This window comes from Fundulus heteroclitus, chromosome 2, assembly GCF_011125445.2.
Source record: "Fundulus heteroclitus isolate FHET01 chromosome 2, MU-UCD_Fhet_4.1, whole genome shotgun sequence".
Classification (NCBI taxonomy): domain Eukaryota; kingdom Metazoa; phylum Chordata; class Actinopteri; order Cyprinodontiformes; family Fundulidae; genus Fundulus; species Fundulus heteroclitus.
Window position 1 is genome coordinate 36,514,630 of NC_046362.1, and position 26,404 is coordinate 36,541,033.

Sequence of the window (26,404 nt, forward strand, 5' to 3'; positions counted from 1 at the left end):
GATAAACGTTTGATCCGGAAGATGGCGGTAATACAACAAATCTGACGTCAACTGCCGTTAAACCCCAAAAGCTATATGAACAAGCTTGACTACAATGCCCACAATCCATCGCGGCGGCTGCGTGCTCGGTTGCGTGCCCTCGTAGCGTAGGAGACATTGCACTGTGCCATCGTGCAGCCGGCCTCGGCGTTAGTGAGAGGTAAGTTTGTGTTATTTGTTTTAAAGGAGCCGTCCTTTGAAGGACTGGATAGAAACCTCAGCGGAAACAAATACACGCGACTTTATGGAGACGTTTTAACCGATGGAGGCTAATATTACGGGTCAAACCGGCTGCTAACCGCGGCTTTTAGGGGGGCTAACGTCGGGCACGCCTATGTCGGGTAGCTGGTCCGGGGGGCTGTGAGCGCGGGCCCGCCGGAGCTATCGGCACTTAGAAGGGTCTGGGTATTTTTAGCATCCGGCGAGAAGCCCAGCCCCAAGCAGTCTGCCAGCCAACGCCTTGAAAAACTATCTTCCGGGCGGCTAACATTAGCTGGTGGGCGGTGGAAGTCTGGATCAACAGACAAGTTTCAAGCTAGCACCAGCTAGTCGGCTATCGGCAACTGACCGAACAAGAGGAGCTTTTGCCATTCGTTAGCACTGCTCCGTTATTTTACCCTTGGCTCCCCGATGTCCCGGGTTGTACCGGTCCAGCGCGGTTCTGTCCCGCGGTATGCCGTCCCGGACGGGTCCGGTGCTAACGCTGAGCGCGCTCAGATTGAGCGAACACGTGACCTGCTGTCAGTTTTTAAAAAGCGTGGTTTTAAACGCGAGGATCGCTGTGTCCCAGTTATTTCTATGTTATTGTTGTTTGCATTTCTATTATCTATTAAAAAAGAATATTGGATTGTCCTTCTGATTTGCCCCTCAGCAGTGGCGCCTCCAGAAATGTTTCATAGGGGGGGGGGGGCAACTAAACTCTTGGGGTGGCACTGAACCTAAAAGCTATCATTTCAGGATTTTATTCTACTGTTGCAGTAAAGCTGCTTGTAGAAAACTACTTTAAAGACTTAAGTAAACACTTACTAATGTCTTTTGGTTTATTGTTTGATTTTTAATGTTACTAATGATCTAACGTGCATAGAACAATAACATTACAGTTAACGTTTTGAATTGAACAACAACTCCTTTTTATTGTGTAATTATGTTAGGAATAAGGTGCACATTTATTGATTTATTAAAAAAACAAAACAATTACCAGGGGATAGTAGATACTGGCCACCTTCTGGTGGCGCCATTGCCCCTCAGTGGGGGAAGTAATGAGATGTTGCACAAATTAAATGTACATTGGGCACATGGGTGGAGGGGAAAATAACTGCAATAAATAAAAGGTATCGGTGTGAATATTAAGTATATATTTTTTTAAACTCGTGCAAGAAATGGTGTATAAATTTGTCGAAACATACAGTTAACCCTCCTACTTTTTAAATCACTTTCATTCAACCAAGATTTAAGTCTTATTTATCTTTTGATGGGGAAATGAGGCTGGTATCTAATCTCATAATGAAAACTGTAAAATTACACCAAAAAATGTAAGTTTAATTAAATATGTAACACATTTTACACCCTTCTCAACAAACTGTGGCACAACAGCAGTCAAAGCCTTCTTATAATTCTTACAGATTTAAATTTTTATTGGAACTTTTTTTTATTTTGCTGGTTGGATGGCCTCTTTGCTATCCCCCTAATCTTTAGCTCCCTCCTTAGATTCCTCAGGAGATTCGAGTTTGGACTCTGGCTGCGCCGCTCCGACACATTAGTATTACTTCCAGTCAGAAGAAACGCGTTGCTTTGCTTTCAACCAAAGTCTGCCAGGGGGTATGAATACTTTCAGGCTTAACTGTATGCAACAAATACAATCTCAGAAAGTAACAAGCTAAATAAGTTTGCGGAGAGTTTTGTTCTGCACCTCAACTTTAAGCTTGAATCTACCCGGTTTATGAATCATTTTTGGGTTTAGCTGTGACCTACAGAAACTGAGAAACAGCAGATTTAAACAGACTTATCTGCTATCAAGGCTGGACTGACGTTACACAAACACCGCTGTGATTTCGTTTAAAAACCAGGACGTGCATTTGGTCGGCAGCGTGGTTATAACCAGGCTTGGGTTGGCAGCCATTGTTCAGGAGTGAAGCATCTGCAGTGCCTGTACCAGGGCGGGGGGGTCAGCCCAGCACAGAGCTGAACTTCCTGATCAGCTTATCTTGTCGGGTCCTTCAAGCTGCTGGAATGCTGCTTCCCCAGCAAACCAGTCAGCTGACAATGGCACTGTGGCTGACCTTTTAGTGAAAGTGGAAGGTTTATCTAATGGCTTTTCAATGTAAACATCAAGGTCAGTGGCACGCTGCAAAGATGTTGCTTTTGCATAGAAGTAGTGCTTTCAGGTTTCAGCTAAACTCCTGTGATGACAGCTGAAAATGCGTCAATAAAAACTACAGCTTAACATTGTGATGGAACGATTTTGTGGATGCTGTAGTCATTGTACCAAATTAAAATGATAGATATCTTTAAGTTCAGTCTGAGTTGATCACTTTTTCAATGATATTTTATTTATATAGCGCCAATTAATGATACATGTCATCTCAAGGCTCTTTACAAAGTCAGACTCCATCAGATCCTCCAGGTTGGTGAGAAAGTTTCCTCTCTAAGGAAACCCAGCAGGTTGCATCAAGTCTCTCCAAGCAGCATTCACTCCTCCTGAAAGAGCGTAGAGCCACAGTGGACAGTCGTCTGCATTGTTGATGGCTTTGCAGCAATCCCTCATACTGAGCATGCATGAAGCGACAGTGGAGAGGAAAACTCCCCTTTAACAGGGAGGAGAACCTCCAGCAGAACCAGAACCAGGCTCAGTGTGAACGCTCATCTGCCTCCACCCACTGGGGCTTAGAGAAGACAGAGCAGAGACACAGAAAGCTCAGAAGCTCACATTGACCCAGGAGTACTTTCTATGTTAGAGAAGACAGAGCAGAGACACAGAAAGATGGTAATAGTGGATGATCTGCCTCCCCTGGATGATGTCACAGCTAACAGAACGCCAGACCAGGTGTACCTTTTATGAGGTGAAATAACAATCAAGCAATGCAAATTAGAGACCACCCGTTGCGTTGAAATTCGCGGAAAATCCAATGACGGAGTTGGTCTTGTTTTTTTTTTGTTTTTTTTTTATCACAGACAAACACGGTCATTGGGCCGTCTGTGTCCATGAAGCTAATATTTAAACAGATAACATTAGCTTATGCCCTCCGGGTTGTTTACTTCTTCAGTAAACATGCAGATACTGGAGCTTTACTGACCTTTCTACATTGCTCTCGAGCATCAGCGTCTTAGCGTTAGCATTAGCATAGCATATATGTAGCATCGTTCAGAATACTGTTTTTCTTGTCCTTCTGTCTTGTAGTAAAAGTTCCCACAAACAAAGTGCTTTTTTGTATTGGTCTTGGTGATAAAGAGGGTCACTTTTTTTTTTTTTGCCTGAAATCAACATTTTATCAGAATTGAAACTTCCAGGAGCAGATTGAGGAAGACAGATTTGACACATTTATTTATTTATTTATTTTTAGTATGAAATGTGTAAAGTTATCGATCATTTTAACAACCCTAGCTCCGACCAATGTGTTAGTCCGAGCTAGGGTTTACTAGCTCCGACAAACACATTGGTCTTTGAGTTTGAGTCTTTGAGCAGCTCTTTGAGTTTGATGTGGATCAGAGGCGTTAGAGTTGGGGGGTAGACTTCAACCCCCCCGGCAGCTTGCATTCGTCGGGTTATGTTTTTTCTTTTAATGAGATTTTATCATCACCTGTGGCCATTAATGAATGGTCACAGGTGATGAGCTGCCGGCGGCTTAGTCAGGACGTCTGAACCGCGCTGAGGTCCAGCCGGTTCACGTTGATGTGGGAGGTTTAACTGCTGTTCACACGTTTATCGCTTTTATCCGCGTTAACCAGTCTGTCTGACCTGCTGTCTGCCCCGCCCTCCCAGTGTGTGTTGCAGGGTGATTCATCATGGCGGAGCAGCCTCTGTGGGAGCAGATAGGATCCAGCTTCGTGCAGCACTACTACCAGATGTTTGACTCGGACAGATCACAGCTCGGATCGATATATGTGAGTCTGACTCAGGTTCTGCTTCTGCTGGACGTTTGATCCGACACGACAGTGGCTACGGTCTGTTTCTCTGCATCAGTATTGATGGATTTAAATGGTTTATATTTTAAAATTCAATCTATTTTATCTCATGAATGTTTTGCTGTTTATGGTGAACATTGTCTCAGTTTTTCTGCATCTGTTGTTGCAGTTAGGTCTCGAGTAAAGAGCAAATCTGTTTTCACTGGTCAGGATTTCTTCGTTTGTGTTAATGGAGTTAAGGGACGTTAGAAGCGCTGTGTGGTGTTCAGAAAAGAGAATTTTTCTGTTTTCAGTGTGTCGCACTTTCATAACTAATATGGCTGTTAAGAGTCTTTCTAGGAAATCTTTGACCATGATAACTCAGACTCCTAATAAAAGGTCTTTACCGTAGAGGCCTTCAGTTTAAGCCCACATGAAGGAGAAAAAAAAAGACATAGATAAATTTAAAACAGATAATACCTCCCTTACGGATTTCTTCTGTTTTTGGTGTTTCTTAAAACTTGTTTTAAAAAAACAAAGATAATCTGATTAGATTCAAAAAGCATTTTAAAATTATTCCGTTTTATCAATCGTGGGAAGCATCTACCCAAACCAATGTGGCTCTGTGTAAAACTGTAACCAGCATCTTTTCTGGATCAGCAGAGGTTAATTTTACTAGCCACCCCAGGTGTGATTACTGTGTAAGTAGAACCTGTCTGGCAGCATGAAGTAGGCCAAAACGTCTCAAAAAGCAGCACGTCATGCCTGGATCTACACAAACTTCTGCTTTCCTGAAGAATCTCTGGCCATTAGTTGTTGACCTGCAGCAAGGCAATGATCCGAAGCACCAGAGAAATCAATCATCCAATCAAAGGGAAGGATTTGGAGTGGCCTAGTCAAAGTCCAGAGTTAAATCCGAGAGAGATGCTTTCAATAAGTCTGAGTTAAAACAATTCAGGAAGAAAAGATTTGGCCAAAGCTCCTCCACAGATGTGAACAAGTTGGTATCCAGTTATCACAAAGTTGAAAGGGTGACTAACCCAGTTATAAAATGATTATAATTCTTATTATTCATTAATCTTAACATTTATCCATCCATTATCTACACCCGCCGATCTGTGCAGGGTTGCTGGGGCCTGGTGCCTCTCTCCAGCGGTCATTGACGCGGGGTCCACCCTGGACACGTCTCTTTAACATTTGGGGGGGGGGGGTTATTTATAGCACTGTATCCTTTCTGCATTTGACTTTCTCTCCTATTTCAGACTGGGTCTGCGCGGGTCGTGTGGATTCATCAGTTTTTATACTGACGTTATTTTTCCTGCTGACTTTGCTCTCCTGTCTCCTCACAGATCGATACGTCATGCCTTACCTGGGAAGGACAGCCCTACCAGGGAAAAATAGCAATTGTCGAGAAGCTCGCTGTGAGTTTTCATGGTAACCTTTTGCTATCCTGAGGTAATTTGTGGTTAGTGTCAGACAAGGTAGCCTTGGCTGTTTTTTAATGTTGCTGTTGCTGCACATTATCCTTTAGACTCCCAAAATTAATTTGAAAGTGATATTTTATATAATCCAATTTTATCTAATCCAGCGTTATCTGCCCCTTTTTTTGTTTTATTAAGGCTAGCATGTGATCATCTAGTGGAGGTCAATGGTTTCCTTTATGCTTGCATTAATCCCACCCATATATATGTTTTTTTTTTGTGTTTACCAGAGTCTCCCCTTCACAAAAATAGCGCATAGTATAACAGCGCAGGACCACCAGCCGACTCCAGACAACTGTATCTTGAGTATGGTCGTAGGACAGCTAAAAGTAAGTATTCATTTATCTTGGCTGGTAAATATCAGCAGTGGAGTGTCTCAGGTCCAGCCCCATTTTCAGATGTATTTAAAAAGCTCTGCTTTAGCTGGATTACTACTGAATTGTCTTGGATGCAGATTTTCAATTTAAATACAAATAAAAACATATTTAGAAATTCAATTTAGCCTTGGGTGTCTACAACTGGGCTTCCAGCCATTTTGTTTTTGATCAAGATTTTAAACTTATTCTGTCTGTTGTCGAGACATCAGACAGAAGCTTCTTTCAGCCGAGGTTCCTGTCTTAGATCTCCTCATTCTTACTGTGGCTCGCTGTGCGTTGGGCTGGATCGTCTCAGAATGACGTTACCATAGAGGCTTTAAAGTCACTGCTGGCTTTTAAAGGTCTTCATTAAATGGCACCACGGTATCTCCCTGGTCTTTGAGCTCTTCTGGGAGCTCCCAGGTCCAGGCTGGCACCAGATGGGACTGGGTCTTTTCAAGTTGTGCTCCCAACCGATCTACCCGGGGTTATGAGCTAAAATCAAAAAGAAAACCTCTGAAAACTTCGGTTTAAACCGGTTTTCTGTCGTGTTTTAGTTGGACTCTGCTGGCCGGCTTTTAACTACGCTGCTCAAAAAATAAAGAGAACACTGAAATAACACATCCTAGATCTGAATGAATGAAATATTCTCTTTAAATACTTTTTTCTTTACACGGCTGAGTGCGCTGACAACAAAATCACCCATAAATAATCAATGGAAACCAAATTTATTAACCCATGTGGAGATCTGGGTTTGCAGCCTCACTCAAAGTTGAAGTGGAAAAATCCGCTTTGATGTAAAGTCAAAATGAGGCTCAGCAGCGTGTGTGGCCTCCACCTGCCTGTAGGACCTCCCTACATACCTGGGCAGCTCCTGATGAGGTGGAGGATCATCTCCTCAGGGATCTCCTCTGCTTTCATCTGTGAAGAGCTCAGGGCACCAGTGGGGAATCGGCCAACCTCAGTGTTCTCTGGTAAAAAGCCAAACGTCCTGCACGGTGTTGGGCTGTAAGCATAACCCCCCCACCTGTGGACGCCCGACCCTCACCACCACCACCCTCATGGAGTCTGTTTCTGATCGTCTGAGCAGAAGCATGTCATGTTACAGGGCTCTGGCAGTGCTTCTCCTCTTTCTCCTTGCTCAAAGGCAGAGGCAGCCATCCTGCTGCAGGGTTGTTGTCCTCCTACGGCCTCCTCCACGTCTCCTGATGTACTGGCCTGTCTCCTGGTAGCGCCTCCATGTTCTGGACACTACGCTGACAGAAAGCTGGCATTGATGCTCCATCCTGGATGAGCTGCACTACCTGAGCCACTTGTGTGTGCTTAGACCACTGATCTCTATTATACACTGGAGTGCTGATTTTGCCGAAAAATTGAATCACTGGCCGCCATCTTGCTACTCCCTACTCTCACAGAATCCCAGAGGATTTGGTTGCAACAACAAGCAGTTTTCTGGCCGTGTGAAAATGTTTCACAGGTAATTCTACAGTCAGTGGATGTACTAACACTATAAACTACTAGGAAATTAGGTGCTGAAATATTTTACACACACACACACATATATATATATATATATATATATATATATATATATATATATATATATATATATATATATATATATATAAAATGCTAAATATTTCAGCACATGACTTTCTCAGTACTTGATAGTTTTAGAACATAAAAGTATACGGCATTTGACAATTTAAAAGTTTTAAGACTCCGTCTATTGCTGCCACTAGAGGGGGGAAAGCAGAAGAGACTAAAACATCAGCCAGAAAGCAAAGGGACTGAGAAGTGGTCACCACCTGCAGAACCACGCCTTAATTGGGGAGTCTTGCTAATTGCCTGTAGTTCCCACCTGTTGTCCATTTACTCAACAGCAGCTGAAACTGATGTCAATCAGTGTTGCTTCTTAAGTGGAAAGTTTGATTTCACAGAAGCGTGATTGACTTGGAGTTACATTGTTTTTTAAGTTCTCTTTTTCTTTTTTTTGAGCAGTGTATTTGACCTGTATTTGAAACCAGTTTTCCTTAATCCCTTTTTATCAACTTGATGATCTGGTCTTTTGTTTTTTATTATTGCTCCTTTTATTTTGCCTGCACAGACCTTTCGTCGTTTTTTTTTTTTTTTTTTCTAACTGTGCTCCATAACTGAATAAATGAAACGTCGTTTTCACCACAGCTGCTATCTCTGTGTCTCTCTGCAGGCAGATGAAGACCCCATCATGGGTTTCCATCAGAGTTTCATCCTGAAGAACATTAACGATGCTTGGGTGTGCACCAATGACATGTTCAGGCTGGCCATCCACAACTTTGGTTAAGCCGCTCGTCCGCGCCGGCGGGCAGGGGCGGCCGCAGCGAAGGGTCGCTGTGAGACGACGCGCTGGAGGGAGGCGGTGACGAGGCGCTCCTCCCTCTCGCCGTCTCATTTAGGCCCGCTTGACAAACGGGCAAACGGCGGATTCTAGATGTCAATCACCGAACCCAGTCCAGGTGGGTTTCTTTTCCTCCGACCAGCCCAGCAAAGTGGACCTGCGACTCGTCTCTTCGCTGAGAGCCGGCCGACCAATCAGACGCCCCTGTCTGCCCGCTCCGCTGATCTGCATGACGCTGGGGGATCCTCGGCACATCATCTACACTCAAGCCACCAGAAGGACAAACATCCGGTCGACTCATGCCCCGTTCTGCTCTGATTCTAACCCGCTCTGCTCTGCTGTTGGCCCGGTTCTGTTAGCACTGCTGTTGACTGGTCTGTAGATCCGTGTTCCGGTTCAGACTCACTGTGTTGTCATTGGTTTTAAGACGCCTCTCATGTGTTTACCTTAGCTCTTCTTAGCGTGCTGAGTTTAGTTTTTTTCCTTTTCTTTTCTTTTTTTTTTGCCCGTCTAAGCATGGCTCATGCTCTGATGCCAGGTTTCGCTGTTGCAAACCAAAGGATGTTGGAGAACAAATGTTCACCTTAGTTTCTTTCTTCCTTTCTTTCACACACATCTGGCAGTTAACAAGGACTACAGCCACGATACACAATAAAACCTGGACGTTTTTCTTAACCGTGTGGTCTTTCCATGTCATTTTCTGGCCAACTGCTTCTCAGTTTCCTCACCAGATAAAATACTCGAAGAGCCGACGTACTGAATTATTTTTGCTTGTTTATTTTATTACATTTTTTTGTGCTTCAGGCGCTTTCTTTGGCCAAATGTGGCCAATAGAGAGATCCATACGGAAGAGTTTTCTTTCAGCTTTCATAGCGGTGTGGTTTCTACAGTGTTGTGATTAGACTGGGGTCTGGTCTTCACAATATGGCTACCGTGAATAAAAACATGGGATTAATGCAAAGATTCAAAGCATAAAAGTACAACAATTTTATTTTCAAGATAAATGCAATGGTTTTTCACACTGCTGCAAAAAAATAAAATTATTAAGCGACGATTCCCTGATAAACTCCAATTTCCCTGGTTGGCTTTAACTCGGGTGAAAAACTAAAACACCTTTTTCTCCAAACTAAGAATTTTGCACCATTTTGAGTCTATGTTCGCACAGGCTTTACCTCATCAGGCTTTTTTTGATATTAATAACCTGATAAATGTTGAGCAACTGCTGAACCTGATGGGGAAAACCTTTTATCACTAGATTAAACACTGACACAGAACTACAAGGTCCACTGTAACATAATTAAGACATTTAATTATTAGAAACCATAAAATATATTAACTTTAATTATATATATTGAAAAATGAACTACATCCATGGTGATGTGAAAAAACCCCACTAAAGAACTTTGGAAATCTTGCCTTATTTGAAGATTTTCATGTTGCTGTTAGGGGAGCAAACCAGTTATTGTTGCGATACGATATCTACCAACAAACTGTTACGATTTTCAATCGATGCGATGAAAATATCTGCCCATCTGTTATTTACATTAATATGAACACAAAGTAACCATTTTATTTCTAATCTCTTAAGGGTATCAAGCATTTACAGCAAAAACAGCATTCCTCTCATTTTAAAACAATAGAAAACCTGTTCACTGGTCTCGTGCCTGAATTTCAAAAAGGAGTGCCTTAAAATTTATATGGATTGATATTTTTATTTCGCATCGATGTAATTGGATTAACTTAATACATAGATGTGGATCTGCGTATAGTTAACACCAATAGTTGCTGTCTAATCTTGTTTGTATTTATCCCTATAAAATAATGGTTACACTGCAGTTCAATTTTTGTTTTTTGATCCAGTAAAATATTTTTTTGTGGTTTACAGTAAACCACAAAAAAAAAACATTTTGTGCTGAGACCAAAACAATAATAGAGAAAAATTACACCCATATATTTAGTGTTGAAACCTTATAATTCAGTGAGAAGCTTCTTGTTTCCATCTCTGACATGCGCCTGGAGAACGGTTGCCTCTCACTCCCAGATGTTAGAAAAGTTCTTCCATCTTTGGTCCGTTTCAGGTCCTACATTTTTCACTTAACTAGTTTCAAAACCTTTTCCTGAGAGCACTGAGTGGCACTTCTTTAGTTCACACCAGGACTGAGTCTTTTATTTCAGCAAGCTGACCAGCAGTGTGTATCACAATATGGGGGGTTGGAGGCTGCATTGCTTTATTCTTCATATCATAGATTTAAACAATTATATCCTTTTAACTAGGAGTACCTTACATCTCAGGAATGCAAAGGCAGGAAATGTGCGGTTTTATGACGTAATCGTCTCAAAACTTGGTCTACCACAATGCTTACACCTGCAGGCCCACACATAAAGTCAACTAATGATCATCTTATTACCTCAGATTACGAGACCTGCTTTGGAGGAGTAATAAAGTGCAAGGAATGAAGTTAATGCAAAAAGTACTGAAAAAGAAAACCAGTATATCTTACCCAGCAGCTGCTAACCTCAGGAATGTTTCCCCCAATTTGAGCCATTTTTTTATGCTTTTGTCATCAGCGGAGGTCAATCTAGAGCAGTGCAAGTCTGCAGGATGCAAACCTGCCCAGCTCAAACTCAGAACATGTAGATCTTCCCAGGTATTCCCAACTCGGAGCAGAGGGGTACTTTCTGTTCAATTAACACAGATAACTGGTCTGACTTAAAGGTGTCACGTGTAAAATAATAATAAATAAATCCAACTGAAGTGACAAATTAAATATCGTTTACCGGATTGTAAAATCTGTTAAACTGGTTTGGGATGTTTAGTTAAAACCTGATCCTATGTAAGAAGCTGCGTCTTGTGTTTGTATTTTTTTATTCTAAAAATTGAAAAATAAGCAAAAGGTTTTGGTGTAATGTTTCCCAGCTGCCATGCTAAGATCATTGAAGTATGGGGGGTTAAAGGGTTTATTTTCTTCTAGATCTAAAATGCCATCCAGTTGTCTTCCAGTACACCACAAAACTTGCTCTTCAGATGTAAAGTAAAGTCTTGGAGAGGGGACAGAGCACCTGTTGAAATATGTAAATAAAATCAAACACAAACAAAAAATGGTTTCTCTAAAATATTCAAACATAAAGGATCTCAAATATATTAAAAGTTACTTATTTGCCAGATCCAGGAAAGAGCTTACCTGCACCCAGGATTGTGAAATCAAACCAAGACTGAAAATATGAACCAGCGCATTAAAAACACTAGAGATGATAGTTATTAAGTTCCTAGATGTTTAAAACATGTTAGATTTGACATGTAACCATAGTCTGTTACATGGCAGGCAGGATCTGTTAGACTTTATAACAATCATGTGATGCTTTAAAGCGACTCTTCATTCGTGAGAATCAGCTTCGATCACCAAGTTTGCAACAAAAAACAAATTAGACTTAAATCAGAAGGACAAATATTTAGTGTGTGCAAACTCTCCGTTACCAGGGCCATCGCAACACCTAACAGGCTTAAATTGGAGGCAGCTGGACCTTTGCTCACTCAATTTTTCAGAAAAAGTTTTGAGTCCTTTCCAGCAGTCCAAGAGTCTCGCTCTGAGCAACCTGCAGTTGGTGCCCTGCTGTTTTTTAAGGACATGGAGGCCAATCCTCCTAGATCCGGTCCAGTTCAGAATCAATGACCCACCATCACTGTCCTGGGTTGTTAGAAGCTGTTGCTTGGTGTGAGTGGAGCACTTGGTCACCTGGATCATGATGAGATGCTGATATATGTTTTTTTGGAATGAGTTGGAGGACCGAGCTTGAACTGAACAAATCACAAACCCCCAAAGATTTACCTAGTCTATTTCTTATCATGAATAGAAACAATTAAGTTGTGATTTTATGCTTTCTGTACATTTGTTAACGCATGAATAGAAACAATTAAGCATTGAATATTAGTGACGAAGCTTGTTCCAGTTTAACTAAGAAGCCTATGATTTACTTCACCTATTCCTTTGTTAATGTCATACTCTTCTTTTCCTATGTAATAATTACCTCTGTAATGTTTTTCTGTTCATTTACAGCACTTAGAATTCTCTTGTTACTGAAAGTGCTAGATAAATAAACTTGCCTTGCCTTACCAAGTACTCCACTCTCACCAAGCAATAGCCTCTAACGACCCGGGAGAGTGACGGGTGGCTCTTTTGTATTTATAATGTTTCTATTCTCCGAGGCTTTGCAGCAACATTTCGCTCAAATGTACACCGTGCGGTCGTGTTCAGAACAGTTTTTGATTTGTTATGCAGAGGCATTCGACTGCACGGTAGGCGGCGCTATCCTCCGAGCGAGGCGGGCCTCTCCGCTCAGTTTCAGGTAGGAACCAATGTACGGCGCCTCCTGCGCGTAGTCGGAACGGCAGCGACGCACAGAGCGGAAGTTTAGACGGTTGCTCTGGGTGAACTGTGGCAGCTTCGCATCAAATTAAATAAATATTTTCCCCTCGGCGTTTTCCCGAATTCCCCCCCTTTCCCTCACCCATGGCGTCCAACACTAACATAGACATCGAGGGAGCGACGCAGCACCTCCGGGACATTTTGAAGCTCGACCGTCCGGGCAGCGGCGCCGGTAAGTGTGTGTGTGTGTGTGTGGGGGGGGGACTGCTGCGCTGCTAGGCCGCGCAGGCTAACGGGAGTCGGACCCCGGACCTCACCGGAGCAGCTCAGCCTGCGTCGGTTTATTCAGCCGCCGACAGGAGACCGCGGCGGAGGGAAACCTTTGAACACCGCCAATATTTTCTTTGTCACCGTTTAAAGTCAGCGAAGAAGAAGAAGAAGAAGCGTTTCCGCGTCGGCCGCCCTGCTAGCAGCTAGCTTCTGTTTTCAGGTGGAAATGAGCCTCAACAAGGGAGACTTTTATTTTTAATTATAAAAATATTGCTTTGAAAAGTTGTTCGACGTTTTTCTTAAAACTATCTACTGTGGAAATTATTTCATTTTATAAACCTGGGGGAAAAACGCTTTTTAGGGATAATTGGCGCCCTTCACAGTTACGTCGCTGGCTGGAAAAGTGTTGAATTTGATGATTTTGCGATTTGTAGAAGTAGGTAAAATAAGAAGAATAATTCCTTTATTGTCCCGTAATAGGGAAATTAAAGTGTGCCAGTGGGTACACACAATTAATAAGTTAACCATGAGAAATGATAATAAAAAAAGAACAAACCGGTATAATCTAAATGTAGCTCTGAAGGAACAACAGTAGTAGAAGAAAAGAGTAAATGTATATATAAAAAAAACTTCAGGCCTATCTATACAACACACAATAGTAGAATATGCAATATTTCCATAACGTACAATAATGCAATATGTATAGTAGTGCAGCAGCCGCCCCAGCTAAGGCATGTTAGTTTAGCAATAAATAAATTATCTTATAATGTTTCCATACTTTGCTCCATTCTCTACAGATCGTATCCATCCTTAGAGCTTCTGAGTTTGGTAAAAATAAAATACTTGAATGAACGATTGAATATATTATTGCCTTGAACATCAAACCTATTCGTAACCTCTTTGAAATGTAACTGACAAATTATTTAGATGTATAATACTTTTTAAATGCTAAACAGAAATACAATCAATTATATGCATTCTCTAAAAAAGATTTATAGCAATATATAAAGAGAGGCACCAGCACCCCCCGCAACCCCATGAGGGATTAAGGAGGTCAGAAAATGGACTACTACATTAGACATACGAAACATAATTAGGACAAACAAAAAAAAACAAGTATTTTTTTTCAACCAGACAAATTTGGTCATGTTTTAGTGCAGCTATGGAAAGATATTTTGCATTTACATAAACATTAGCGAAAAATATTAAATAAATTCCTGTCACTTTTTGTATTAGTTTCTCATAGATCAGTTTTAAATTTATATCAGTGCACAAGTTCATAGGAGGTGGAAGTGTGCATCAAATGGTCGACATTACAAAAAATACTCATAGTTCATATCATTAGAATATATATATATATATATATATATATATATATATATATATATATATATATATATATATAAAATATATATATATATATATAAAATATATATATAAAATATAACTTTTAAAAATGAAAGGAACACTTTTTTTATTCAGAATGTAATATGAAGTCAGTTGAACTTGTGGCAGTAGAGGGGTTGTTGGTCTGTGTCGGCTGTTCTGGTGGTGATGAAATTAACAACAGGGACAACGAGACGAGCCCAGAGACACCAATGGTTCTACAGGAGGAGACTACTGATATTATTTTACAGCTTTTCAGCAGTTTTGCATTAGACCAGGGCCAGAGTCACTGCTGGTACCATGAGGCGATACCTGGACCCTGCAGAGGTTGCACAGGCAGTCCAGCTCCACCAGGATGGGTGGTGAATACGGGTCTTTACCTGAAGGTTTTCTCTCTCCCAGCTCCGTCTCAAGAGAACGGAGGAGATTCATGGAGACAGGCAGCTACTCTAGGAGAGATGGACCGGGCCGTCAGGTCCTGAACCCATCAGCAGGACCGGTATCTGCTCCTCTGTGCAAGGAGGAGCAGGATGGGTACCACCAGAACCCTACAGAGGGACCTGCAGCGGGCCACTGGTGTGAATGTCTCTGACCAAACCATAGAAACAGACTTCATGAGGCGGGTCCGATATCCTCTGGTAGGCCCTGTGCTCGCTGCTCGGTACCGTGGAGCTCGACTGGAGTTAGCCAGAGAACTCCAGAACTGGCAGGTTCTGCACCCGGTTCCTTTCACAGAGGAGAGCAGGTTCCCTCTGAGCTCATGTGACAGACGTGAAAAGTTCTGGAGAAGCTGCTGTGAACGTTCTGCTGCCTCCAACGTCGTTCAGCCTGATCCGTTTGGTGCTGGTCAGTGTTGTTCTGTGGAGGCGTCTCCATGGAGGGACGCACTGACCCTTACAGGATAAACGAGGGGACGTGGTGTTTGGGTCCAGCCGACGCCACCAGGTCACTCCTGGTCAGGATCTGGGAGGAGAAACCCCAGGACACCGTCCACGTTCTCATTAGGAGCCCCGACGTCGTCAGACATGCAACAACGCGAGGGCCAAACAAACTACTGAGAACCGTTTGGAGTTGCTGCGAGCGTCTGTGTTTCTCTTTCTCTGTGGCTTCAGATTAAACCCCCTGTGGGTTGATTGGTTCTTTTAACACTGATATGTCCAGGATGGTTTCCTCCCAGTTCAGATCTGATGTGTTTTCAAAGTTTTATTTAGTTATTTAGAAGTATAACTCTGGTTTGGAGCTCAAACCTAAAACTGAAGGACAGATTTGGCTAATTGGCCTCCCTATTCATTCTGAGCTCCTCTCAGGATGCTTTCACTGACATTTTCTGTTTATGCGTTTTATTTCATTGTCTTGGTTTAATCTGTTTTGGTGCTGTACGGACCTTTTGATTAAACAGTGTAGTTTTTTTTTTTTTTTTAATATGAGCTTTATAAATAAAATAGATTTGGCTTTGATAAAACTCAGAACTGACGGTCGTCACGTTACACGGTGGACGGCGTCCGGCTTCACAACCTGTTGCTGCTGCAGAACCGTGGCTGACGGATCCAACAGAGAAATCAGGGCAGCAGTAAGCGGAACCGCGGGCAAAGAGAACCGTAATCTATGGTGGAGACGAGTCTAATTAGGTTTCAGGACACCAGTCTCACTGATTTACCGCATGTTTAGGCACATAAACACAAACTTTCTTTGTTTTTTTAAAAGATTGTGCGTAATTACTCAACACGGTTCCTGCCTCTGCTGTCCTGGACTGAAAATGTCATCATTGTGTTTTATTGTGTTGACAGTAGAGGTGTCCATGAAAGCCTTAAGCTCCAAATCTGTTACTGCAGAGACAGACGAAGCCTCACGGAAACACAAAAATAAAACGTGGTATTAGCGTTACGTCCTGCAACGTCACTGCTGAACCGTGTCGGATGAAATTCAAACGTTATTGATGATCTGATTCAGTCCGCCGAGTAGAAAGGGCAAAAACAGCCGTCCCTACATCATTGGCGACAGTTTCTAGCCGTTTCAGGTTTACTCATAAATATCTTTCAGCTCTTTTACTTTCACCCTAAAGATAAGTGCCATAGTGGCGATGCATCCATCTATTAATCGTGGTTATGTTTTTTCTGTTTGGACCAGTTGAAGTATGAGATTCTAAAGCCTGATCCAAATAAAAAACAGCGATGGGGCTCCTGCTGGTTGGCTGTATTCTCTGGAGTCGTGTAATTAAACATCTTCAGGAGTCAATCAGCAGGATGGAATCAGAGCAAAAACATCTAAATCAAACCTAAGGGTTAATGAGCCAATATGGCTGCAGGTCCCAGATCAGTTATCAGAGCCTTCTGATGCGTGAAAAATATAGTCTAAATATATTTTTCACGCATCCATCAGTTCCTCCAGGTTGGTGAGAAAGTTTCCTCTCTAAGGAAACCCAGCAGGTTGCATCAAGTCTCTCCAAGCAGTATTCACTCCTCCTGAAAGAGCGTAGAGCCACAGTGGACAGTCGTCTGCATTGTTGATGGCTTTGCAGCAATCCCTCATACTGAGCATGCATGAAGCGACAGTGGAGAGGAAAACTCCCCTTTAACAGGGAGGAGAACCTCCAGCAGAACCAGAACCAGGCTCAGTGTGAACGCTCATCTGCCTCCACCCACTGGGGCTTAGAGAAGACAGAGCAGAGACACAGAAAGCTCAGAAGCTCACATTGACCCAGGAGTACTTTCTATGTTAGAGAAGACAGAGCAGAGACACAGAAAGCTCAGAAGCTCACATTGACCCAGGAGTACTTTCTATGTTAGAGAAGACAGAGCAGAGACACAGAAAGCTCAGAAGCTCACATTGACCCAGGAGTACTTTCTATGTTAGATGGTAATAGTGGATGATCTGCCTCCCCTGATGATGTCACAGCTAACAGAATGCCAGACCAGGTGTAACTTCTATGAAGAGAAAAAAGACAGAGAACAAAAAGTTGAAATAACAACAATGTAAATTGGAGAGCAGTAGGAGAACTCAGCAGAGTGAGATAAATAGACCCTGATGTCCTCCAGCAGCCTAAGCCTATAGCAGCATAACTATAGAGGTAGCTCAGGGTAACATGAGCCACTCTAACTAGAAGCTTTGTCCCAAAGGAAAGTTTGAAGCCCCCAACTACTAGATGTTACCATTTAAACTGTTAAAAGAAGCCGCAGCAACGTCCCGACAGCCAGCAGGTAAATAAAGATGGCTGATTGGATTGCTCAGTGTTTTAAACCAGGTGAAAGTAATATTCTGTAGAGGGGAAACATGTCAGTGACGATGGACAGGCGGCAGAAGAATAATTTCTGTCCTTCCTCCTGTAAACGTGGCTTTCGTTGCCTTCCTCCAGATGTGCAGCCGGGCGACGATCAGAGAAAACTGTCGTTCAACGGCGAGCTGAACGGCTTACTGGGAGCCGGGCTGCTGGGAAGCAGCCTGTCCGAGTCCACCAGGCCCATCTCCACAGACGGCAGCGTCCAGGAGACTCAGAGGATGTGAGTGGCTCTGAGCCGTTCTGTCAGCCATGCGCAGGTCGTTGCTCAAACTCAGCGCATCTTCTCCTGTGTTTAGCGGCCTGACGGGCGACGATGGCAGCACCTGCGTCCCCATCACCTCTAACAACGTGGAGATTGTGGCGAGCCAGGACTCGGGCATCAACAGCAAGGCTCGCGGCAGCAACAAGGTGAGCTTCTGGATCAGAACCTGCGTCCGTCATACAGGGTTCCCACGGGTCCTTGAAATCCTTGAAAGTTTGTGAATCTGAAAAAATAAATTCAAGGCCCTTGAAAGTTCTTGAATTTTTTTTTTTGGGGTTGAAAGTTCACACGGATGACGACTCATGTGTCATTATTTTACTTCCACACGATCTTTTAAAATTATGTTGATTCCGGAGACTTTTAATTTGCAAAAGTACGTTCGCTCTTCTTCGTTAGTTGCTAGGCTACGGTTTAGGCCTACGTGCGTCCAATAGGTTAATTTCACGCTGTGTTGCCAACTCAGCGACTTTGTCACTATATTTAGTGACTTTTCAGAATCAAAGTCAAAAACTAGCTTAATCAAAGATTAAAGTAAGTGAAACAAATTGATATAATTCTGAACATCTCAATGCTGCACTTTTTTCCATAAAATTCCATGAAGCGGTAGGCTAATGTACATCTTATATGTAATGTAGTATGGCATAGCCATGTACTGTGGATATAAATGTAGGCTATGAATATGATCAATATCAATGTACGCTATAAATTAAGTCCACTTTGTTGCATTGCTTCTGACCCAACAACTTCTATGCCGTTTAGTCTTTTATTGAATTTGCATTGTATTAAAATATGATAACCTATTCAGCGGTCACAGTAGGTAAATGCCGCCACGTGTGGTCCTTGAATTTGAGGAAATTGGTCCTGGAAAGTCCTTGAAAGGTCTTTGAATTTGATGTTCACCAAGGTGTGGGAACCCTGATCATAAGTCCTGGTGGTTTTATCAGAACGTCAGCAGATCCGACAGGACGGGTTTCATGTTTTAGTCTGAATTGTTCTGTTTCTGCAGGTTAAAATCCAGCCGGTCGCCAAATACGACTGGGAGCACAAGTATTATTACGGCCGACTGATAGCAGTGTCCAACTCCTTCCTCGCCTACGCCATCAGAGGTGAGCCCCCCCCGGCAAAAATATGAGTTAAAAAAAAAAGGAGGATAAAAAGTCAAACACATTTTATTTACCCTGATGGGAAGTTGTTGTTTAATGTCCATCAATCACTCGGGTCTCATCAGTTATGATTAAAAAACAAGTTTAATTTTTCAGCAATAAAGTAAATTTTTAAATCTGAACAAACCCTGAATTATAGCTTCCCATTGGGTCAGGTGAGTTTTCTATTTATTGAAAGAACAAACGTGGAAAATCCAACTGTTTACTCCAGTTTCTAGAGAAAATATCTAATATTAGACGATGTCTACTCGCAATAAATTAACTAAGCTGCTAGGGCTGGACGATAATTCAATAACAATTTATATCGATCGATAGAAAAAAAAGTGTCTATAAAAAGTTCAATAGAATAACAGTTTTCCTTCCTTTTTACATTCTCTCCTATCATGTAGGTTAATATTACATCATTACATCCTCCCAGCCAATCACAACGCAGACCCAGGAACCAAGCCCCGCCCCCTTCAGAGAGTTCAGAGAGCATGTGTTATTTAAAATTTTTAAAAACTTGTGGTTTTGGTAAAAGTTGGTTGAATAAAGAGTCGAGTTCAACATGTTCAATTTATTTATTTATTTATTTATTTAAGCAACAGCATAAAATGGTCAGGGTTGCACTTAAAAGATATGTTTTTAATTTGCTGATAATTATCGATCAATATGATTTCTATTGATAGATGTTTGAAAGTGTTTAAGTTCAGGTTTGGATTCCTCTTAAAATGCAGCGTAGTGCTGTGGCTCATGTAGCAGCTCAGCCATTTTCCCTGTAAATGTTAGGATCAAAAATTAACATAGAAATGTAATTAAATGCTGCGTTTTTGCCACATAAACGTCTGATATCTAGTTGATTAAAGGCTGTCCTGAGTTTGGGTCAAACAATCAGGAGCTCACCACCATGGACGATCATTTAAAAAAGTCTCCTCTGTAGTTGACTCCATGTCTGTTCTCGTTAAGCAGCTGTTTTTTTCCACATGGATTCAGATGGTTTGTGTTTTTGCTCTGGAAACGAACCTCGTTTAGGAGCCAACAACCACGCCATGGTTCGGGTCCTGAGCTTGGACTGTGGCGAGCGCTCCTTGCTGAAGGGCTTCACCGGCGCCGTCACCGATCTGGCCTTCGCCCACCTGGACTCCTCTCTGCTGGGCTGCGTGGACGAGGCGGGCAACCTGATGGTGTGGCAGCTCGAACTCACCGGGAGCAAAATCCTGTATCCTGACATGAGGGGGGGGGGGGGGGGGGGGGGGGCGATGGAGACGCTCAGTTTAGCTCATGTCTTCTCTGTCGCTCTAAAAACTCGTGTTTAGTGCGGAACAATCTCCATCGTTGCCTTTTGAAGCGGCAAAGATGGAGATTCTCCTCGTTTTCCTTCCGTTTTCCTTAACTTATGTCCAATCAGGGATCAGATAGTGGTTCATATCCAGCGGCCAGACGACACGCCGCTGAACTCCCACAGACGGCTCATCTGGTGCCCGTTCATCCTGGACGACAGCGAGGAGAACCAGGACGACCCCAGCCAGACGTTGGCTCTCCTACATGAAGACGGGGTACTGCGTCTTCTTGGCCTCTGTGCTGTGACGCTACAGATTTACACAATTCTCGTACACAACAAGCCTAAAAGACATTTAGAAACCAACCGAGAGAATTTAAAATCCTTAGACGGAGCCTTGTGGATCTTGTTCTCAAGACTTTCCATAAAACTAGACCAACGTGATGGTTTTCGTCTGTGTCGTTGGAAGAAACTAAACCTTCATATTCGACTGACTTCTCTTGTTTTCTAAACTTTCCCTCGTCTAGGTTGAGGTTTGGGACGTTGAGTTATTGAGAGCCAATAACAGCAGCTGGCCTGTCGACGCCACAGACCTCAAAGAAGGCCTCATCACAATCAAAGGACATACCCAGGTATCTGGATCGGTTCCTTTATTTTACACAGCGCCACACAGAGAGCGTAATAAACAAATATACCAAAGGTTTTAAAGGCACAGTCAGGGCCAGGTTATTTTTTTTTCACACCATCTGAGTGTCTCCAGCGGCTCAGACTAGTTGAATTAAGGACCAAAAAGGTCCCACAGCCTTCCTGTTGAAGCTACTTACAGACAGGGTCCGAAATTAACACTCGCCAGTCGCCAAATGCGAGTAAATTTCCTGTTTGGCGAGTGAATTTCAGAGGGCTAGCTGCCACATGGCGAGTAAATGTTTGTACCAAATAAAATAAAAGTAACATAAAAATAACAAAACCCATACGATCCGTTCACAGCTCTGTCCATCCAGAGCTCAGTCTAGACCCGCCTATAGCGGTGCTAGTTCAGCTTCTTTCACATTCAGAACCAGTCATGGCTGAACGCTGGATCAGAAAACAGATCTGCTAACCAGATACAGTCTAAAACGCCAATTAGTCTGTTTATAAGTTTCGTTCTTATTTATTCTGATTTTTTTTAACTACCTGCGCTGCGGCTCTGTGCTTCACCGCTCTTACTGCGCCTCCCCCGCCCCCTCTCAGAGCAAGGTGCTTTTATCAGCGGCCAGCCTTCAAAACGTGAATCGCTACGTTTAATGTCCTTCCACTCGTACCAAAATGTCCCAATTAAAGTCAGTAGGAGAGTCGGTAACTGTTTTTCATGCTCTTTTGTTTTTAACGACACAGGACCAGCGGTGCTTCGGTGGGCGTGGTGCGTTGCGCTTGAATTCAGGTGCGCAAAATTACGTTACATGTAACCTGTAACATCGGGGGCGCAGCGCACGAGGGTAAAATCCAGCAGCGAGATCAGCGTAAAGACGCAGCGTGAACCCTGAGTGCTTTAAGTGTTGCAGCTGAGGGGAACATTTTGAACCGTACACAGGGGCGGTTCTGGACAGGGGCCAACAGGGGCCTGTGCCCCTGTAGAACTGTTCCTGGCCCCTGTTATGGCCCCTGTACTAAAAACATGATGTTAAATTTCTTAGGATGATAAATGCTGACAAAGATAACGTGACTGACTGGTCATTTGGATCAGTTGCATTTTTTTCGTTTATGGTTTTACCCAATAATAAAATAACAAAATAATTAAAAAATAAATATAAAAAAAATAACAATAATTAAAATCAAGCTGTTTCACGTTAAGCTCCCGCTGTATTGAGAAAAGATCAGGGGTCTGCAACCTGCAGTTCCAGAGCCACAATTGGCTCTTTGGCTTACTTAATATTTTAAACGATGAAATGTTGACCTGTTAAGTCCCCCCCCCCCCCCCCCCCCCCCCCCCCCCCCCCCCCCCCCAATCTTTTGTTCTGTGCCCCTGTGAAAAAACACTGGCCCCACCCTGACCCCCCCTGCTACATTTGGTCTAGAACCCCCACTGACCGTACTGGCTTGATGAAACTCTGCCTCATTCACAAATAAGGCCAACATGGATAGAATAATGATAATCTGTAGTGTTTTTTATCTGCTGGATGTGAATCTGATAATTCATATTGTGTCTTTTATAATCAACTACAATATATATATTTTTTTAATTCAGGAAACAAAGATTTCTCTTCCAGGTTCCAGTCAGCCACGCCCCCAACCACGCCCCCCATAATTAACATAATTTCACTCTTAATTTTTATAAAAGTTGAGGTCTGGTCAAAATTAATATTTTGGCCGGTAAAAAATATGCCTGGCCGGTTGATTTTTACATCTACCGGCCAACTTGGCCGGTGAATAACAAAGTTAATTTCGGACACTGCTTACAGACGACAGCGTGGTGGAGGGGAAATCTTAAGATTTCAGGCTGAGCGTCTTCATAGCGACGTGCCGTGCTGTTGATATGGTGTCCAGGGTTCCCACGGGTCCTTGAAATCCTTGAAAGTTTGTGAATCTGAAAAAATAAATTCAAGGTCCTTGAACGTCCTTGAATTTTTTTGTGGGGTTGAAAGTTCACACGGATGACGACTCATGTCATTATTTTACTACCACACGATCTTTTAAAATTATGTTGATTCCGCAGACTTTTAATTTGCTAAAGTACGTTCGCTCTTCTTCGTTAGTTGGTAGGCTACGGTTTAGGCCTACGTGCGTCCAATAGGTTACATTCACGCAGTGTTGCCAACTCAGCGACTTTGTCACTATATTTAGCGACTTTTCAGAGTCAAAGTCAAAAACTATCTTAATCAAAGATGAAAGTAAGTGAAACAAATTGATATAATTCTGAACATCTCAATGCTGCACTTTTTTCCATAAAACTCCATGAAACAGTAGGTTAATGTACATCTTATATGTAATGTAGTATGGCTTAGCCATGTACTGTGGATATAAATGTAGGCTATTAATATGATCAATATCAATGTAGGCTATAAATTAAATCCACTTTCTTGCATTGCTTCTGCCCCAACAACTTCTATGCCGTTTAGTCTTTTATTGAATTTGCATTGTATTAAAATATGACAACATTTTCAGCGGTCACAGTAGGTAAATGCCGCCACGTGTGGTCCTTGAATTTGAGGAAATTGGTCCTGGAAAGTCCTTGAAAGGTCCTTGAATTTGATGTTCACCAAGGTGTGGGAACCCTGGGTGTCTCAGGTTTGCTGCAAACCTTTTCAGCTTGTCCATAAAATCTCAGGTTAGCTGGAGTAGCGGTAAGCACTGCTACAGTAGCGGAGGCGCAGCAACACTTGTACACCGCCCTCTCATGCGCAGCAAAGTAAAACAGGACATAAAACAGGTTGCTCACCTCTATTCCACACAGTTTCACCAGGTTAAAGCTGGAAAACCCAACCGTCTAGATCAGGGGTGTCAAACATACGGCCCGCGGGCCGGATGCGGCCCACCGAACAATTTAGTCCGGCCCTGTGGCTAAATGCATTATCATTATTTAAAAAAAAAAAAAAAATCTTAATTTTTTTTCCCCCCAGTGTCCTGTCTTACAATGTGGCAATAAGAATTGTTGTCTTAATGCCAAAAAGAGCTCATCCGATTTGACTTTCACAAGTGGAGCAGTACTGCTTTTGCCATAGTGCTCCACTTGATTTATGAATGTGAATAGTTTTATTATGATTCATGCGGGGAATATCTCAAATGATATGGACACTACAATGGGAAAGTAGGAGAGGAAAGGAAGAACAAGAAGAAAAAAGAAAAGGTGAAAGAAAGAGGAGATAAAAGGAAGAGAATGATAAAATAATTGAAAAATGAAAAAAACATGTACTTCGTTTAATTGAAAATATGCAGTTCCTATATTGTCCGCTGTGTTTTAATTAGCAGATTAAGCTTCAGGTGTGGAAAAATTTAAATCATTTCTTAATTTTTATCTGTTTGATGTATTTTGTCATGTAGGACAGTGTTTTTAAGTTCCAAAAAATGTGAATAAATGTTTTTCAACATTGTATAATCACTGTGATCAGTTCTTGTGCATAATGCACAAGTAAATGTTTAACTGAGTAAAAGTATTGTTGAAATTGCACATACTTTTCTTAAAAACGCTGAGGTTATTCATAATATATTGTGTAAAAGTGAAATTAATTTAATATAAAAATCAACAACAAGTCCACATTTATTAGTTCTATTTAATCTTGCAATGAGTTTACTCGTGTGGCCCTCTTGAGATCAGATTAAGCTGTATGCGGCCCCTAAACCAGAATCAGTTTGACACCCCTGGTCTAGATTCTGGTTTGAAATTTGGTTTTTATTGTCTGTTATGTTGGATAAGTTCCTCAGATTTGGTGCGTTGCACGTTGTTGTCTCCTGCAGAGAGTCAGCGAAGGCGCCCTGTCCCCCGATGGAACCGTGTTAGCCACAGCTAGCCATGACGGCTACATCAAGTTCTGGCAGATCTACATAGAAGGTGGACAGGATCAGCCCAGGTAGGAGAGATCCCTGATGTTTGGCAGCGTGTTTCTGGTTGTTCCTGTTTACATCTGTTGCTTCTGTTGGCTAGGTGTCTTCATGAATTGCGGCCTCACGGAGGACGTCCGCTCTCCTGCCTCCTCTTCTGCGACAACCACAAGCGGCAGGATCCAGAGTCAGTTCATGCAAACTCTGACGCACGCACGCCCTGCTGGGGCTTTTACTCGCGTGTTTTTTTTGTGTTTTCATCCCTCTGTGGTCCGTTCTGTTTTTAAGGGTTCCTTTCTGGAGGTTTCTGATAACTGGAGCCGACCAGAACCAGGAGCTAAAGATGTGGTGCACTGTCTCCTGGACCTGCTTGCAGACCATCAGGTAACTTAAACATCAGTACGGATAAAGGGTTAAAGGTTCGGTGTGCATCCACTGATGTTCACTCAGAAGAGAGATTATTTTTTGCTCCCAAAAGAGGGAAATGCTGTGTTTCGTAAAGCTTGCTTGGTCTAAAATTATACATAAAACATATTAGATTTATTGTCCTTGTACAGCTTCCACTAATTTAGCACTTACATTTTAATCTTCCTTTTCTTTTGATCCTTTAATGGCTCAAAATTAAATGTGCGATCCACTGTTATTTGGAACAAAAAAACAATGTAGACGTAAAAACAATACAGGAAAAATGCCGTAAGATGTTTTGTTTTACAAATTTAAATAAAATATTGTTACACGGACGTCGGCATGTTGTTTACACTGCAATGCATCCTGGGTAAATACATTATACTAGGTCAGGGGTCCGCAACCTTTACAACCCGCAGAGCCATTTCTGCCCTCGGTTCAGCTAAACTAATTTTGTTTAGAGCCACAAAAGTTACACATCTCTTTGAAACAAGAGCTTTTTTTATAGTATACGAAATTTGTTTACATTTTTTTTAATTAAAGATCAGTTTTTATTATTTAACCAACAGTATTTTTATATTTTGGTTTAACACATTTTCTTCAATTGAACATTTGATTTTTATAGCAAATGGCATCAAAATGATGAAAAAGCAAGTTGTTTGCAACCTATTGACAAAAAGATAATTAATTTATTTATAGTAAAACATTCTATACACCATTAGTTTCTTTCTCTCTGGAAATCTTATGCATATATTGCTGAACTAAATGCATCCTAAACCTAGCAATTTTAAATTACCTTTACATTAGGTAGGTTCCAGTCCAGGAGAACTTAACCGCGTCATTAACCCAGCATGCATTGCGAAGGAGAAAAAATGGCGACCTGCATGGGTGGAAAAAAAATACAAATTTTTGAAGTAAATGTGAGTTTTTATGTATCACAAACAGCAATTTTCAAGTTAATAGGAAGATTACAACATATTTAGTTCAACATGTTCAACTAAACGTGGATCGCTTTAATAAACTTTGGTACTTCAAGTTTGATATGTGCACATTATACGATCATCGTTAATACTAAATCGCTTAAGACGTACAGAAATAAGCAACTTTATCAGCGTTTGCCTTCCATCTACAGCATCGGCTGGATTTAGTA

The 26,404-nt window shown here is 42.1% G+C and overlaps 2 protein-coding genes across 3 annotated transcripts in view; both read left to right on the forward strand.

The window, feature by feature from the left end:
- The first annotated feature begins 79 nt into the window (after window positions 1–79).
- nutf2 (nuclear transport factor 2) lies at window positions 80–9,029 on the forward strand. 2 transcript variants are annotated; one of them, XM_012862989.3, is made up of 5 exons: window positions 80–199; window positions 4,019–4,140; window positions 5,490–5,561; window positions 5,852–5,950; window positions 8,187–9,029. In XM_012862989.3, the coding sequence occupies exons 2-5, from the start codon at window positions 4,042–4,044 to the stop codon at window positions 8,298–8,300; spliced, it is 384 nt and encodes a 127-aa protein (XP_012718443.1). In that variant the 5' UTR covers window positions 80–199; window positions 4,019–4,041; the 3' UTR covers window positions 8,301–9,029. The 2 variants fall into 2 exon arrangements, with proteins under 2 accessions (XP_012718443.1, XP_035982494.1); XM_036126601.1 differs by lacking the exon at window positions 80–199 and adding an exon at window positions 543–710.
- Window positions 9,030–12,737: 3,708 nt separating this feature from the next.
- The window catches only part of edc4 (enhancer of mRNA decapping 4), a 45,791-nt gene continuing 32,124 nt past the window's right edge, over window positions 12,738–26,404 (forward strand). The window contains exons 1-10 of the mRNA XM_036126606.1: window positions 12,738–12,950; window positions 17,727–17,871; window positions 17,948–18,059; window positions 18,920–19,019; window positions 20,088–20,274; window positions 20,464–20,611; window positions 20,862–20,966; window positions 24,766–24,878; window positions 24,953–25,036; window positions 25,138–25,233. Of these exons, the coding sequence (XP_035982499.1) occupies window positions 12,863–12,950; window positions 17,727–17,871; window positions 17,948–18,059; window positions 18,920–19,019; window positions 20,088–20,274; window positions 20,464–20,611; window positions 20,862–20,966; window positions 24,766–24,878; window positions 24,953–25,036; window positions 25,138–25,233 (1,178 nt within the window). The 5' untranslated portion in view covers window positions 12,738–12,862. The remainder of the gene's footprint in view (window positions 12,951–17,726; window positions 17,872–17,947; window positions 18,060–18,919; window positions 19,020–20,087; window positions 20,275–20,463; window positions 20,612–20,861; window positions 20,967–24,765; window positions 24,879–24,952; window positions 25,037–25,137; window positions 25,234–26,404) is intronic.

Bases quoted from the DNA above. Each gene is read 5' to 3' on its own strand.
- nutf2 (XM_012862989.3), top strand. From the start codon at position 4,042: ATGGCGGAGCAGCCTCTGTGGGAGCAGATAGGATCCAGCTTCGTGCAG. The intron at 5,562-5,851 runs GTGAGTTTTCAT...TGTGTTTACCAG, and splicing joins CAATTGTCGAGAAGCTCGCT to AGTCTCCCCTTCACAAAAAT. The intron at 5,951-8,186 runs GTAAGTATTCAT...GTCTCTCTGCAG, and splicing joins TGGTCGTAGGACAGCTAAAA to GCAGATGAAGACCCCATCAT.